This window comes from Nicotiana tomentosiformis, chromosome 12 (genome assembly GCF_000390325.3).
Source record: "Nicotiana tomentosiformis chromosome 12, ASM39032v3, whole genome shotgun sequence".
NCBI classification, from domain to species: Eukaryota; Viridiplantae; Streptophyta; class Magnoliopsida; order Solanales; family Solanaceae; genus Nicotiana; species Nicotiana tomentosiformis.
In genome coordinates, this window is record NC_090823.1 from 85,709,663 (window position 1) to 85,722,291 (window position 12,629).

A 12,629-nucleotide genomic window follows, 5' to 3' on the forward strand; every position below is an offset into this window, starting at 1 on the left:
ATCTTATCACTGACAAGATTATTTTGCAGGGAAAAAGAGTGAATAATATATATATTATAGATCTGTCCACACTCTCAGAGAATGAACTAACTTGCTTAAGTATGCTAGATAGTGATCCCCTCCTTTGGCATAAGAGGCTTGGACATGCAAGTCTAAGTCAACTCAATAAATTAGTCTCCAAGGACTTGGTGATAGGACTGCCTAACATTAAGTTCAAGGAAGACAAAGTTTGTGAGGCTTGTGCTAGGAGGAAGCAGGTAAGATCCTCTTTTAAATGCAAGAAAATGATAAGTACCACCAGAACGATGGGACTGGTTCATATAGATCTCTGTGGTCCAATGAGAACATTAAGAAGAGGTGGTAAAAGATACGTGATGGTGCTTGTTGATGATTATTCTAGGTTTACCCAGACACTGTTTTTAACATCTAAAGATGAATCATTTGATATGTTCACTTCCTTTGTTAGAAAAACTCAGAAACAATTAGGAAATCAACTTGCATCAATTAGGTCTGATCATGGTACTTAATTTGAAAATGCTAAATTTGCTGAATTTTGTGATGTGCATGATATAGATCATAATTTTTCTGCCCCTAGAACTCCACAATAAAATGGATTAGTTGAAAGAAAGAATATGACTCTTTAAGATATGGCTAGGACTATGCTTCTTTCTAGTAAGCTGCCCCATAGCTTCTGGGCAGAAGCTGTAAATACTGCATGCTATATCATAAATAGGTGCATAAAAAGACCTCTAGTAGAGAAGACTCCCTATGAGTTACTTAAAGGGAGAAAACCAAACATATCCCATCTTAGGGCATTTGGATGCAAGCGCTTTGTGCACAACAATGGTAAGGACTTTCTAGGTAAGTTTGATCCCAGAAGTGATGAGGGAGTATTCTTCACATAGTAAAGCTTATAAAGTTTATAACAAAAGAACTATGTGTGTTGAAGAAAGTGTACATGTAGTTTTTGATGAAACTAACATTCTTTCTAATAGACAGGAACAAAATGATGAAGCAATTGGACTGGTTAAACACTTAAATGAAACCACAGCCCACACTGAAGCTTCTCTGGAGGAAGGAACAAGTGATGGAACAGGTTCATTTATCCCCGGCAACATGACAGGGGGAATAGAACAAAATAATTCTCAAACTTCAGTGGAACCTGTACCTGAACCTGTTCCACAACAACAAAACATTAAGGGAACATCAAGTGGTAGCTAGTTGGTTGTGAAACCTTACAGATATCAAAGTTCTCATCATATTGAGAACTTCATCACTGATCCAACCTCTGGAATCAAAAACAAATCTTCTTTAAAGAATCTTTGCGCTTTTGATATTTTCTTATCTCTTATCGAACCTAAAAATGTTGCTGAGCCTTTGCAGGATGCAGACTGGGTAAATGCAATGCAATATGAACTCAACCAATTTGAAATGAGTCAAGTTTGGCATTTGGTACCAAGACCCTTGGATATATCAGTAATTGGCACTAAGTGGGTCTTCAGAAACAAACTTGATGAAGATAGAACCGTTACAAGAAACAAAGCAAAATTGGTGGTTCAAGGATATAGTGAGGAGGAAGGCATAGACTATGATGAGACTTTTGCCCCAGTGGAAAGGCTGGAAGCTATAAGGCTCCTCATAGCCTTTGCTGCCTACATGGAATTCACCCTTCACCAGATGGATGTCAAGAGTACCTTCCTCAATGGCTATCTAAAGGAAGAAGTGTTTGTCAAGCAACCTCCAAGGTTTGAAAGCAAGGAGAGTCCTGATCATGTGTACAAACTTGACAAAGTACTTTATGGGCTCAAGCAGGTGCCAAGAGAATGGTATGAAAGATTATCAAAGTTTTTGCTTGAGCATGACTACAAGAGAGGTAAAATTGACAATACTTTATTCTTGAAAGAAAAAGGCAAAGATCTCTTGGTAGTTAAGTAAAGATTTTGCTAAACTAATGGGGAGTGAATTTGAAATGAGCATAATGGGTGAGCTTAATTTCTTTTTAGACTTACAAATTAAACAAAATTCAAATAGAACTATGATCCATCAGCAGAAGTATGTAAAAGAGTTGCTTAAAAGGTTTAAAATAGAAGATTCCAAAGAAATTGACACTCCTATTGCAACAGCTACAAAGTTGGATATGGATGAACCTGGTTCATTTGTCGATCAGAAGTTGTATAGGGGAATGATTGGCTCATTGTTGTATCTCACTGCTAGTAGACATGACATTATTTTCAGTGTAGGCCTTTGTGCAAGATTTCAGGCAAAACCGAAGGAGTCTCACTTGACGGCTGTCAAAAGAATTTTGAGATATCTAAAAGGCACCACTGACCTTTGTTTTTGGTATCCAAAAGATAGTAATTTCAATCTTGTGGGATATGCTGATGCTGATTATGCAGGTTTTCTTGTGGATAGAAAGAGCACCTCAGGTATGGCACACTTTCTTGGCTCATGTCTTGTGTCTTGGGCCACCAAAAAGCAAAATTCAGTGGCCTTATCTACTGCTGAAGCTGAGTATGTTGTTGTTGCTTCATGTTGTGCTCAATTGTTGTGGATCAAACATCAATTAAAGGACTTGGGAATTGATGTTGGTTGTATTCCCAGTTTTTGTGATAACACTAGTGCTATTAGTATGACCAAGAACTCGGTTCACCACAAGAGAACTAAGCCCTAAGTAGAGATCACTTTGAAAGGAACATGTTAGAATTAGGGATGATTAAGATCACCTAAAAGGATCAGTTCAGAGTACACAACGAAAAAAAAAGAAAAAAAAAGAAAAAAAAATTGGACACCACACAAATCACCCCCTATTGTGTTGTATTGACGTATAATACATCAATTGTTTTTTTTCTTTTCATGTACAATTTGAACTGGTTCACTTAGATTAATTTTTGCTCAGTCTCAAACTTTCAATAGTATACTCTTGTGCCATGTGTTAAAATGACTCATTAATTTCTAATTATATTTTCTCTATTTTGGCAAATTTAGGCTTACACAAGAGTATTCTCAGTAAAGAACCTGGTTCATCAAGATAACACGATATGTTTTCTACACTCTGCATAATTTGAAATAGTAATATTTGAATCATGAGCAGAGTCCTAGTTAATTCCAAACTCCTTTTGGACTTATCCGTTACAAGTGAACCAGTTCTGTTCAAAAGAGTCCCAACCAAATTAAAGTACATAGATTCTAGGGATACACTCCAAAGTCGTTTCAAAACTGAAATTCAGTTTGATTAGACTTCCACACCCACTATTATCCCTTCCACCACCCTAACCTCTAAGAAAAGAGTAAAGATGCTTGCTCGCAAGGTTGTTACGGGGAGAGAACAAATTTGGAGAATAGGTTTGTACTATTAGGGTCTAAAACAGGTGTTGAAACTATAGAGTCTGGAGGAATTGGTGGTAACAATGAAAAATAAAAATAAAAAGAGAGCAAGGGTGTTCGAAGTGCTATTAGGGGAAAGGGTAAAAGAGTGGTTAATTCTTCACCCACTCCTGTGAGTTTAACCAAAGACACAGGTGCAATGGTTATTTGGGGAGAAAAATCTGCTGGAGTAGAGGAGAGTGTAAAGAAAACAGGGGGAAACGGGTCTAGCGAAGCCTTTGAAGGGCTGGTTCAACTTGGGAAAAATACGCTGCCTGCTTGTGACTATGAAGTCCATGTTACTCCTAAAGAACTTGGTTCATCTAAGAAGGTACGAGTGAATAGTAAGGTGCGAGCCTTGGTGCAAGAAAGTGGGGCTAAAGATGCTGAGATTGAGGGGTTGAAGAAGAGGTTGGCAGAAGTGGAGACTGAGAGAGATGCTCTCAGAACTGAGCTGGCAAGAGAAAAGGAGAAGAATGATGGCATTCTTCAGGATATGCTGAAACTCCTCCAAGCCAAAAACCAAGCACCTAGTTCTTCCAAGCCTTAAACTTCTAGCCCAGTGTAGACCTTTCAGTGACCCAGTTTGGGATGTTTTGTTTGCTCATGTTTTCAGTATTTTTATTTCGTTTTATGCTTTGTGGAAGAATCGTATCAATCATCAATGAAATTCACTATTTTTGCTCTAACTGTTTGTTTATATTTCTTTGATGGTAAAAATTCTTAGCTTGATCTATGATGATTAATCCATGATTACATTTGAAGTAGCCCCAGTGGCCATAAGTTTTAAAATATTATTATCTCACATTTTTTATGCAACTTTTTGATGATGCCAAAAGGGGGAAAAAGGTTGTGCTTTATACTTTGAACAATGATGTTTATAACCTAATGAACCTGGTCCTCGATGATAAGTGATAAAAAGGAAAAATGTTTCTAACATTATGTTGATGTTGAGCTAAGTTGAAACAGGGTCTAAGCTTATGGAAGCACAGAGTTTGTCATCATCAAAAAGGGGGAATTTGTTGGCCAAAGTAAAGAACGGTTTTGAAGATTGACAAAAGAACTCAGGGATGAACAAGGTTCATCACTGGTAGGCATAGACACGGGCAGATTCAAAGCATGTGAGATGCACATGCAGGAGATAAACGAAATCTGGCATAATAATAGATATTTTCTGATCGAAAAGATTGCATAATTAATAAGGAGAAGGATTCCTTACTCAACGAGAACATTATCCAAGATAAGGAAGGAGTTAGGAGTTGAGATTAACTAGAACTCTTCCATCAAGGAAGAGTAGCATTAGAACTCTAGTTGCTTTCTACTCTACTAACTCTATAAATCGCAGGAAGTTCTCATTCTACAGGAGACGCACAAAAGCTGAAGTTAAGCAAGAATTGAGAGCAAAATAGCGAGGCAATTTTGCAAGCAGTTCGAGTGATATTTGAATGTGCGAATCTGACGCTACTTGAACTAGCTAGAAGAACCAGTTCCAACTATTGTCTTTTAGTCTAGTTATTTGTAGTAGGTGGTTTTAACTTGTATCTTTTTTTCTTTATCTAGAAGCATCTGTAATAGGTACTTTGTGTTTTCAAGTTAGAGTTAACTTGAAGTTTGTCGCAAATAGCTAGAGGCTAGTTTGCTACAAAGGGATTAGAGTTAATCCTAGGTTTACAAAAGTATTTTGTAAATATAATTTTTGGCTCAGTGATTTAGTGGAGAGTTTGGGAAAATCCTACTGGGAAGTAGGTCATGATTTTTTCACCTTTTGAGCCAGGTGTTTTCCACGTAAAAATCTCTGTGTTCTTTATTTTCTGTACTTATTATTCCGCAATAGTAGTAGTTGGAACACATAGAAGAACCATGTCCTTCTATAATTTGTGTACGCGAAAAATTGGATACCACACAAATCACCCCCTCTTGTGTGGTATTGACATATAAAATATTAGTTATTATACACCAACAACTTATGTCACTCGTTCTTCTCTCTATAATTGATACAATGCCTCCTCGATGTACTTTTCTCTCTCTCTTCTCTTCTTTGTTACATAAGGAATCTAAAGCAGACTACAATATTTTGTTTGAAGTAGAACAAAGAGATTGAAGTTGGTTTGATCAAAGTATATCATTCCAAAGCTAGTGGAGTAGGTATTTATACTTCTCGAGGCCTTCAAGTCTTGTACATATTTTTGAGAGATTGCGAACCCAAGGGAGTTGTATTCAGACGGATTCGTAGATTGATTCTTTTCGAGATTGATTCTTCTGCTGACTTGTCTTGACTCGCGGGCTTGAGTGATTTCTTCCTTAAATGAGAGAATACTCCCGTTGCCAAATCCCTTGATTGATACCTTCGATTGACGTCATTATATATTGGAGAATCTTTATAGCGGATGTTTTCATGCCCGTAATCTCCTTTGATTTAGGTCCTTCCTATAATATCTCTTTTAATTGATTTTGTCATCTTCCTTGATTGATTTGTCCGCTTCTCTTTCCTTTTTCGTTGGATTCATTTCCTCCATATGCCTCCATTTTATTGCTAATCTTTTCCTCCACATAGAGAGTAATTGGTTATTTTGCATCATTGAAATTTACTGAGATCTAACACTATTGACCTTAACATGAGTTGAGTTATATATTACCTGTAATTTTATTTAACTAGCTCGTTCTGACTCGTGCAATCTTCATTCGTGCTAATTTGACACTCAATAATTTGTATATCTTATTAATTCTGAGCTAGAAAATCCATGAATGTGTAGTCGGTAACATGTTTTCTATCCTATTTACTGGTCTACTTTTACTTGTCCAAAGGTCAGCCAGAATTTTACTTTACTATAGTTTGTTCAAATGCGAAAGCTAATTCCTTCTAGTAGTTAGCATGCATGTAGTTCTTTTTAATTATAATTTACTATATCTAAGGAGGATGTAAGGACCGTCAGAAACAAAAAGCAATATTTAATTTATGATTTAAAAAAAAACACATCTCCATCACTGGGCATCGCAAATTCTTCTTTTCATATTTGAAATCTCAGATAATTATCCCTTCTACTAGCTATGCATGCACTTTGTTCCACAAAAGAAAAGAAATAATTCTGACTTTTTTTAATTATCTCATCTATGATGGCATATGCAGATACTATAGTTGATTTGAAAATTGGAACTACCACCATCAGTATGGTAAGATGGATGCGATCCCTTCACCATTGACCGTAAGTACTACTCATTAAAAGTCACAAATTATATTTTAGCTTTAGGAATGAAGAAACTCTTGGTATAAATGCTTCCCCTTTAATAGGCCTTATGCAGGTCGAACCCACAAACTTCGAATTAATCGAGCCAATAAATTTATGATACTAAAAAAAAGAATATTGGAAACTCCATAGATCCTACTAGGAAGGTGGTGAGGAAGGCCACAAAACAAAGATACACATACATTCAATCAAAGTCACCATCTCTAAAGTCTTTCTTAGGTCTTATTGGCTTGTTTTCTCAAGCACAATGAGCTCCAACTTCCTAGAAACAAGCAATTCTCAAACAGGAAACCCTAGCTTTACTTCTCCTTTTCTTTACTCACATATGACTCAAGATTGTGGTTATAATTTTCAAGATTGTGATTTTAATAATTTTCAGGATTTTGAATCTTCTTCATTTCTTGATCAGCTGGTTGTTGATTAGTCTCCTACCAATAACAACTTCAACACTTCTCTTTCAGAAAATCCCAACATGCAGGAAATAAGTAGTACCAATATTAATCGCTTGAAAGAGTAAGTGATCAAGCTAGCTAAGAAGATCTTGGCTATAATTAGTGGTCATTCTATTTTTAATATTTTCATAATTCTTGGTATATTTTCTTTATGTAGTTTTTGATGTTTTTACAGAAAAGCCGAAGAGGGGAAAAAGAAAGAGAAGATGAATGAAAGACATGTACAAGCTATTGCTTTTAGAACAAAGACTCAACTTGAGATCTTGTATGATGGATATAAATGGAGGAAGTATGGGAAGAAGAAGGTGAAAAGTAACACAAATCTAAGGTAAATTATAAATTATGAGCTCATGCATGCAAATCTTTCCAATATGATGATCAATACTCATGTAGATCTGTTGATTGTAATTCTATATATTTATTCTATCTTTGTTCGTTTTACTTTTTCAGAAATGTTAGAAGAAAATTTTCACATAAATCAAAAGGCATTTTTTTTTTGGACCCATCTCTTTTCATGAACTTCAGACTAAATGTAATTAAGCACCCATAATATAAAAATTTTGGACATGCCACTGACGCTTCCCCATAGCGATGGCAAAAAAATTAAAAGAAGAAACAACGGCTAGATTTTGAACTCGATGTGTTTATTTCTTTATATTTTAAACTTTCTTAATAAAAAATTTGGCTTTACTATTTGCTGGACTTAATTTTGTGGTTACCCAAGTATATTTCACAATCATAATTCTTGCTTTGTAATTGGTCAATTCGATATTCATTAAGTGCTACTTCATTAATATTGTTATTATTTGTTAGTGTATCCGTTGTGCTTGCTACTCCTTGTGGCTAGTCATGTATGTTAGCTTTCTCTCTTGATGGTCGTTCTTCTGTTGCGCATGCGCCACTAATTGATTTGCCTACCATCATCTCCTTTAAAGAAGCAAAACTTAAATAGAATATTAACTACATCTAAAGTCAGATATCTCTATAATAGTCATCCCTATATAATAATATTTTACTATAAAATAAAATTTTAACTGATTTTTATGTTATATTTTATCTCTTTATAATAATAACAACCATCTTTATAACAGTACACTTTTTGTACAGTTACTCGTTAATAGTGGCCATCTTGTTTTTTGGTAATATAACAACCATCTTTATAGAAATAAAATCTCTAAAATCACCGATAATAGGTCTAGGAATTTTGACAAAATATTTTAAAACTTTAATACACCAATTATGACAAAGAATATTACGTGAGTACATACTACCGTAATTAAAGATTTCATTCCTTTGAAAGATCTACACATATATTTCTATTTCATTGGACAAAAGTTTTGGTCTATAGCGGCCAAATAATATTTTAACGTCAAATGTTGTTATATGTGTATAACAGCCAATCACAATAAAAACCCAAAAAATATTAGAACTGATGGAATCCCACATCTGTGATAGACGGGTTTTTTGGACTCTTTATATGGCTTGGACAATGTTCAACCTTTGATCTAGCTTTTGGGGTGAGTTAGGCCCAAGGTCCATTTAGCATGGGATCAGAGTCAGGCCCCCGATGTTGGGCCCCAAAAATAGATTGTCCACGCTCCAGTTGGCAGATCTGAACATGCGGGAGGAGGAGAGGAGGGAAAGGGTGATGGAATCCCACATCGGTGATGGATGGGTTCCTTGTACTCTTTATATGGATTGGACAATCATCACCATTTGATCTAACTTTTGGGGTTCAGTTAGACCCAAGGTCCTTTTAACAAGAACAAACACAGACTCTTATAAAGAAGTTTGACTGAATATGAATTCTTTGTTTTTTCATTACTTCCATTCATGTTGTGCCTCGTGGTATGGCAGTATCTGTACTGTTGAAAAGGTTTGCTAATAGGGATGTTCAAAAAAGTTGTTATTTTCGACTAAACCATAATTCCTAATCCTGTCCTTGCTTGTGATACTTTCACTAAAAAAAATCTCTTTGTAATCCAATTATTTGAATAGACAAGCTTAACAGTAAAGTGTAAAAAGTAGTACGTAACTTGGTCTAAGAAAATAGGAGAGAAAAGCATGTTTCCTAGGCTAGATATATATCCAATATGATATTTAGACATGGAAAGACGTCACAACACTAGTGTAGAAAGAGTGTACTTTGATTTTGGCATATAAAAATAAATGAGTCAAAATAGTGTGAATTGTCATGGCATTACATACTTAAGGACACTAACACAAGTATGTACAATAGACTAGTTTGGATTTATGCTTGGTAGGGTGGTACATAAGCTATATTTCTGCTGAGAAGATTGACAGAAGAATATTGAGAGGGGAAATTCCCACTAGATATTCATGATAATAAGTCTGAGAAATTAAATCATACTATAACATGCAAAGAGAAGTCCTTCATTTGGTGGGTGCTTAATTAGAAAATAATAGATCAATCATGTATGTGAGAATAGTGGGAGCATATGTATTAATGCTGGTGTGAATTATGATAATTGAATTCATTAAAGTAAAACGAGACAGACCTATCACATGTAAGGAAGTTAGTAAAAAACATATTTGCAATTCTCTCTGAATTACTATGGATTTAGTTGGAAAAAAATACAACAATATGAAGATGAAAATCTATATAGGTGATGGTAAATTAGTTGAGTTTAAGATTCTCTTTTGTCACACTTACATTAGGTCTAATGTTTAATCTAGTAAGACTCACATGTTAAAAAGTAGAGATGAGTGTTCAGATTTAGAGAACCTCTATTTTCAAATAAGCATTAATTCGCTAAAAGACAAATTGTTTAGCATTAAATTAGTCTGTATATATAGATTATACTCATATAGTCGAATCCTCCAACTAGTTATATTTTTGGTTTCCTTCTTTAGCATCACAAATGAATCCTTTATTATAGTCTGAAATAAGTTCTACTGAAAACACATGTAGAAACAAAAAGAATCTTGATGTATTACTTCCCATGAAGTCACCGGATGAATTGTCGAGTAAATAGATCAGATCCAGACATGGTTGTTGCTTCGCGGCGATACAGACTCGACCCGCTCCTATCCACTCCGGGGTACCATAGCATGTTGGGAATAAGGGGGAATAATGGACGTAACCAGTCCCTTGGTTGGAGGCTGTGCCGCCCTACCTTTCGATCGATACACAACTGAGGAGGCCGATCACAAACGCTACAGGTGCGGGAGCGATCCTGGTCAGGGAAAGCTAAGACGGCGCCTCGCATATGGATAGCATGAGGGCACTTATGCCCCGAAGGCGGGGCCTTATGGGGAAGGGGCAGGCCAATAGGGACAACACACCCTCCCCTTTATTTTCTTCTCTTTTTATTATTTCTTTCCAGTATATTTAACCAAATACTAACAAAAGAATCACACGTACATATCAAGAGGGAAGACACACTAGGAATAATGAACTAATGATATGTTTACTTGTTGTGCAAAACTGAATAGGAATTACTACAAGTGTTCAAGTGGAGGGTGCACGGTAAAGAAGAGGATAGAAAGAGATGGACATGATTCAAGCTATTTGATTACTACATATGAAGGCAGACATAACCATGAAAAGATCCTCTGTAGTTTACAACCATGAAATTCCACTCAGCTTCATAAATTTTATAAGAAATAATTGGACATTATATTGTACTTCTTTTTCATTAATATATCATGTGATCTAGCTATATAACTTCTCCCAGTTTACAACTAGCATATAACTGTAATGTCTTATAGCTGATCAGCTATGAGAAACATTGTTTTAAGTGTAAAAAAGTTTTAATCGATACAACATTTATCATGTAAAATTTATTTGTTTTTTCCTGCTTATGTGGCCATGTCACATCATCGTATGAGAAACCTTGTTGTGACGAATGAATATTTTAAACGGATTTTTACAATGTATAGCTGCACATCCAAAAGAAATATCTCTCTCTATATATATAATTTATACAGATTGACTAGCGGATACAAATATTTTGGGTCAATTGTGTAACTTAATTTCCCCTTTTTTAATCGATGCGATGAGAAAACGTTTTCGTGTATTCTCTAAATAATAAGTTTTAATTAGTGAAAAAAAATTAATCGAGTTCAGTTTAGTTCTAATATCAACTAAATCATCTATCTAGGATAATTGTACGTATGAAAAATAGAGATCAATCAAAATGTTATTAGAGTATTATGTGATAAGATGATATCTTTCAAAATGAAATGCAAGATTTATAGAAAGATTGTACTCCGATCTATTATATATCTGAGTGAACGATGGGTAAATGCTTATGTTATGGTAGAGGTGCAATCATACAAGAGTAAACAAAATTAGAAATGATCTCTTTCAACGCAAGATGCAAATACTACACATAAATGATAAAACAAGAGAAAGTCGCTTGAGATGATATGATCATGTCCTACGTCGACCTCCAAATATATACCGGTCTTTAGATATGAAATCATGTTGATAGAATGTGTTAATAATGGATGAAGTAGAACTGAAATCATATTAAATAAAGTTGTTTCGAAAGACCTAAACTATCTCTGAATCTGTACCTAAACTATCTCTGAATCTGTCACGATACATAACCCACTATAGGCCGTGATGGCGTCCAACGTCGCCGTTAGGCAAGCCAACTGTGAACTATCACGTTAATTATTTATTTTATTTCTTTCGAAGTCATAAGTTTTATTAAGTGAAGAAACTTATGCATTTGAATTTATGGGTACATACATAATTAGTAAGGCATAAAGATAAAAGGGGATAATAATGTGCAAATCCGTAATTGTCAACTAGAATATCCCAAAACTCGGTGTCACAAGTGCATGGGCATTTACTAAGGAGTACAATAATAATACAACATCTGTCTGAAATTATCACGACCCAATTTCCTCTCCGTTTGGGTGTCGTGATGACACCTAGTCTTATGAACTATGTAAGCCTAACAATAATTGAAACAACAACATTATTTAAATAGAATCTCTTACAATTTCCAAAATCGGTAGTACATGTTATAAGCTCAACAGAGTATTTGCTAGAAAACTTCTAAATACAACTGTCCAGAAATAAGAATAAACAGTACAAAACGAAAGCTTGAAGGTGACTCCGAAGCCTGCAAACCCAGCAGCAGATTTACCTTGAGTCTCCACAGTAACGATCCGCATAACTACTAACGAACAAATACTTGGATCTGCACAAAAAAAATGTACAGAAGTGTAGAATGAGCACACCACAGCGGTGCCCAGTAAGTATCAAGACTAACCTCGGTGGAGTAGTGACGAGGAACAGTCAAGACACCCACTGGTCTAATAAACTGAACAAGTATACGTATATGAACAACCGAAATATGATATCTACATAAAGACTATGCAATATGACTCACAATACAGTAATGACAATAAGAAAGGAAACAACAAGTATCAACGGAATACCATAAAAATGACACAGGAAAGTGAATGAAACACAACCTAAATCCAGAATCACAAATACAACAAGGACGAGTAATAACTCAGCAACTACAACTGCTTTTACATCAGGTTTTAGTCATCAAGATCCACGAGGTACCGAACCTCGGACAAATCA

General features: G+C 35.3%; 1 protein-coding gene across 1 annotated transcript; it reads left to right on the plus strand.

Moving 5' to 3' along the window:
• Positions 1-6,784: 6,784 nt before the first annotated feature.
• LOC117279518 (probable WRKY transcription factor 51) lies at positions 6,785-10,835 on the plus strand. The gene is made up of 3 exons (XM_070191867.1): positions 6,785-7,121; positions 7,236-7,388; positions 10,517-10,835. Exons 1-3 carry the CDS (start codon positions 7,081-7,083, stop codon positions 10,653-10,655), a joined length of 333 nt encoding a protein of 110 aa, XP_070047968.1. The 5' UTR covers positions 6,785-7,080; the 3' UTR covers positions 10,656-10,835.
• The last annotated feature ends 1,794 nt before the right edge of the window (positions 10,836-12,629 follow it).

What these genes read in the sequence shown, in the direction of transcription:
- LOC117279518 (XM_070191867.1), top strand. Translation starts at nt 7,081, where the DNA reads ATGCAGGAAATAAGTAGTACCAATATTAATCGCTTGAAAGA. An exon ending in AATATTAATCGCTTGAAAGA is followed by an intron (nt 7,122 to 7,235) that starts GTAAGTGATCAA and finishes ATGTTTTTACAG; the next exon opens with AAAAGCCGAAGAGGGGAAAA. An exon ending in AAAAGTAACACAAATCTAAG is followed by an intron (nt 7,389 to 10,516) that starts GTAAATTATAAA and finishes AAAACTGAATAG; the next exon opens with GAATTACTACAAGTGTTCAA.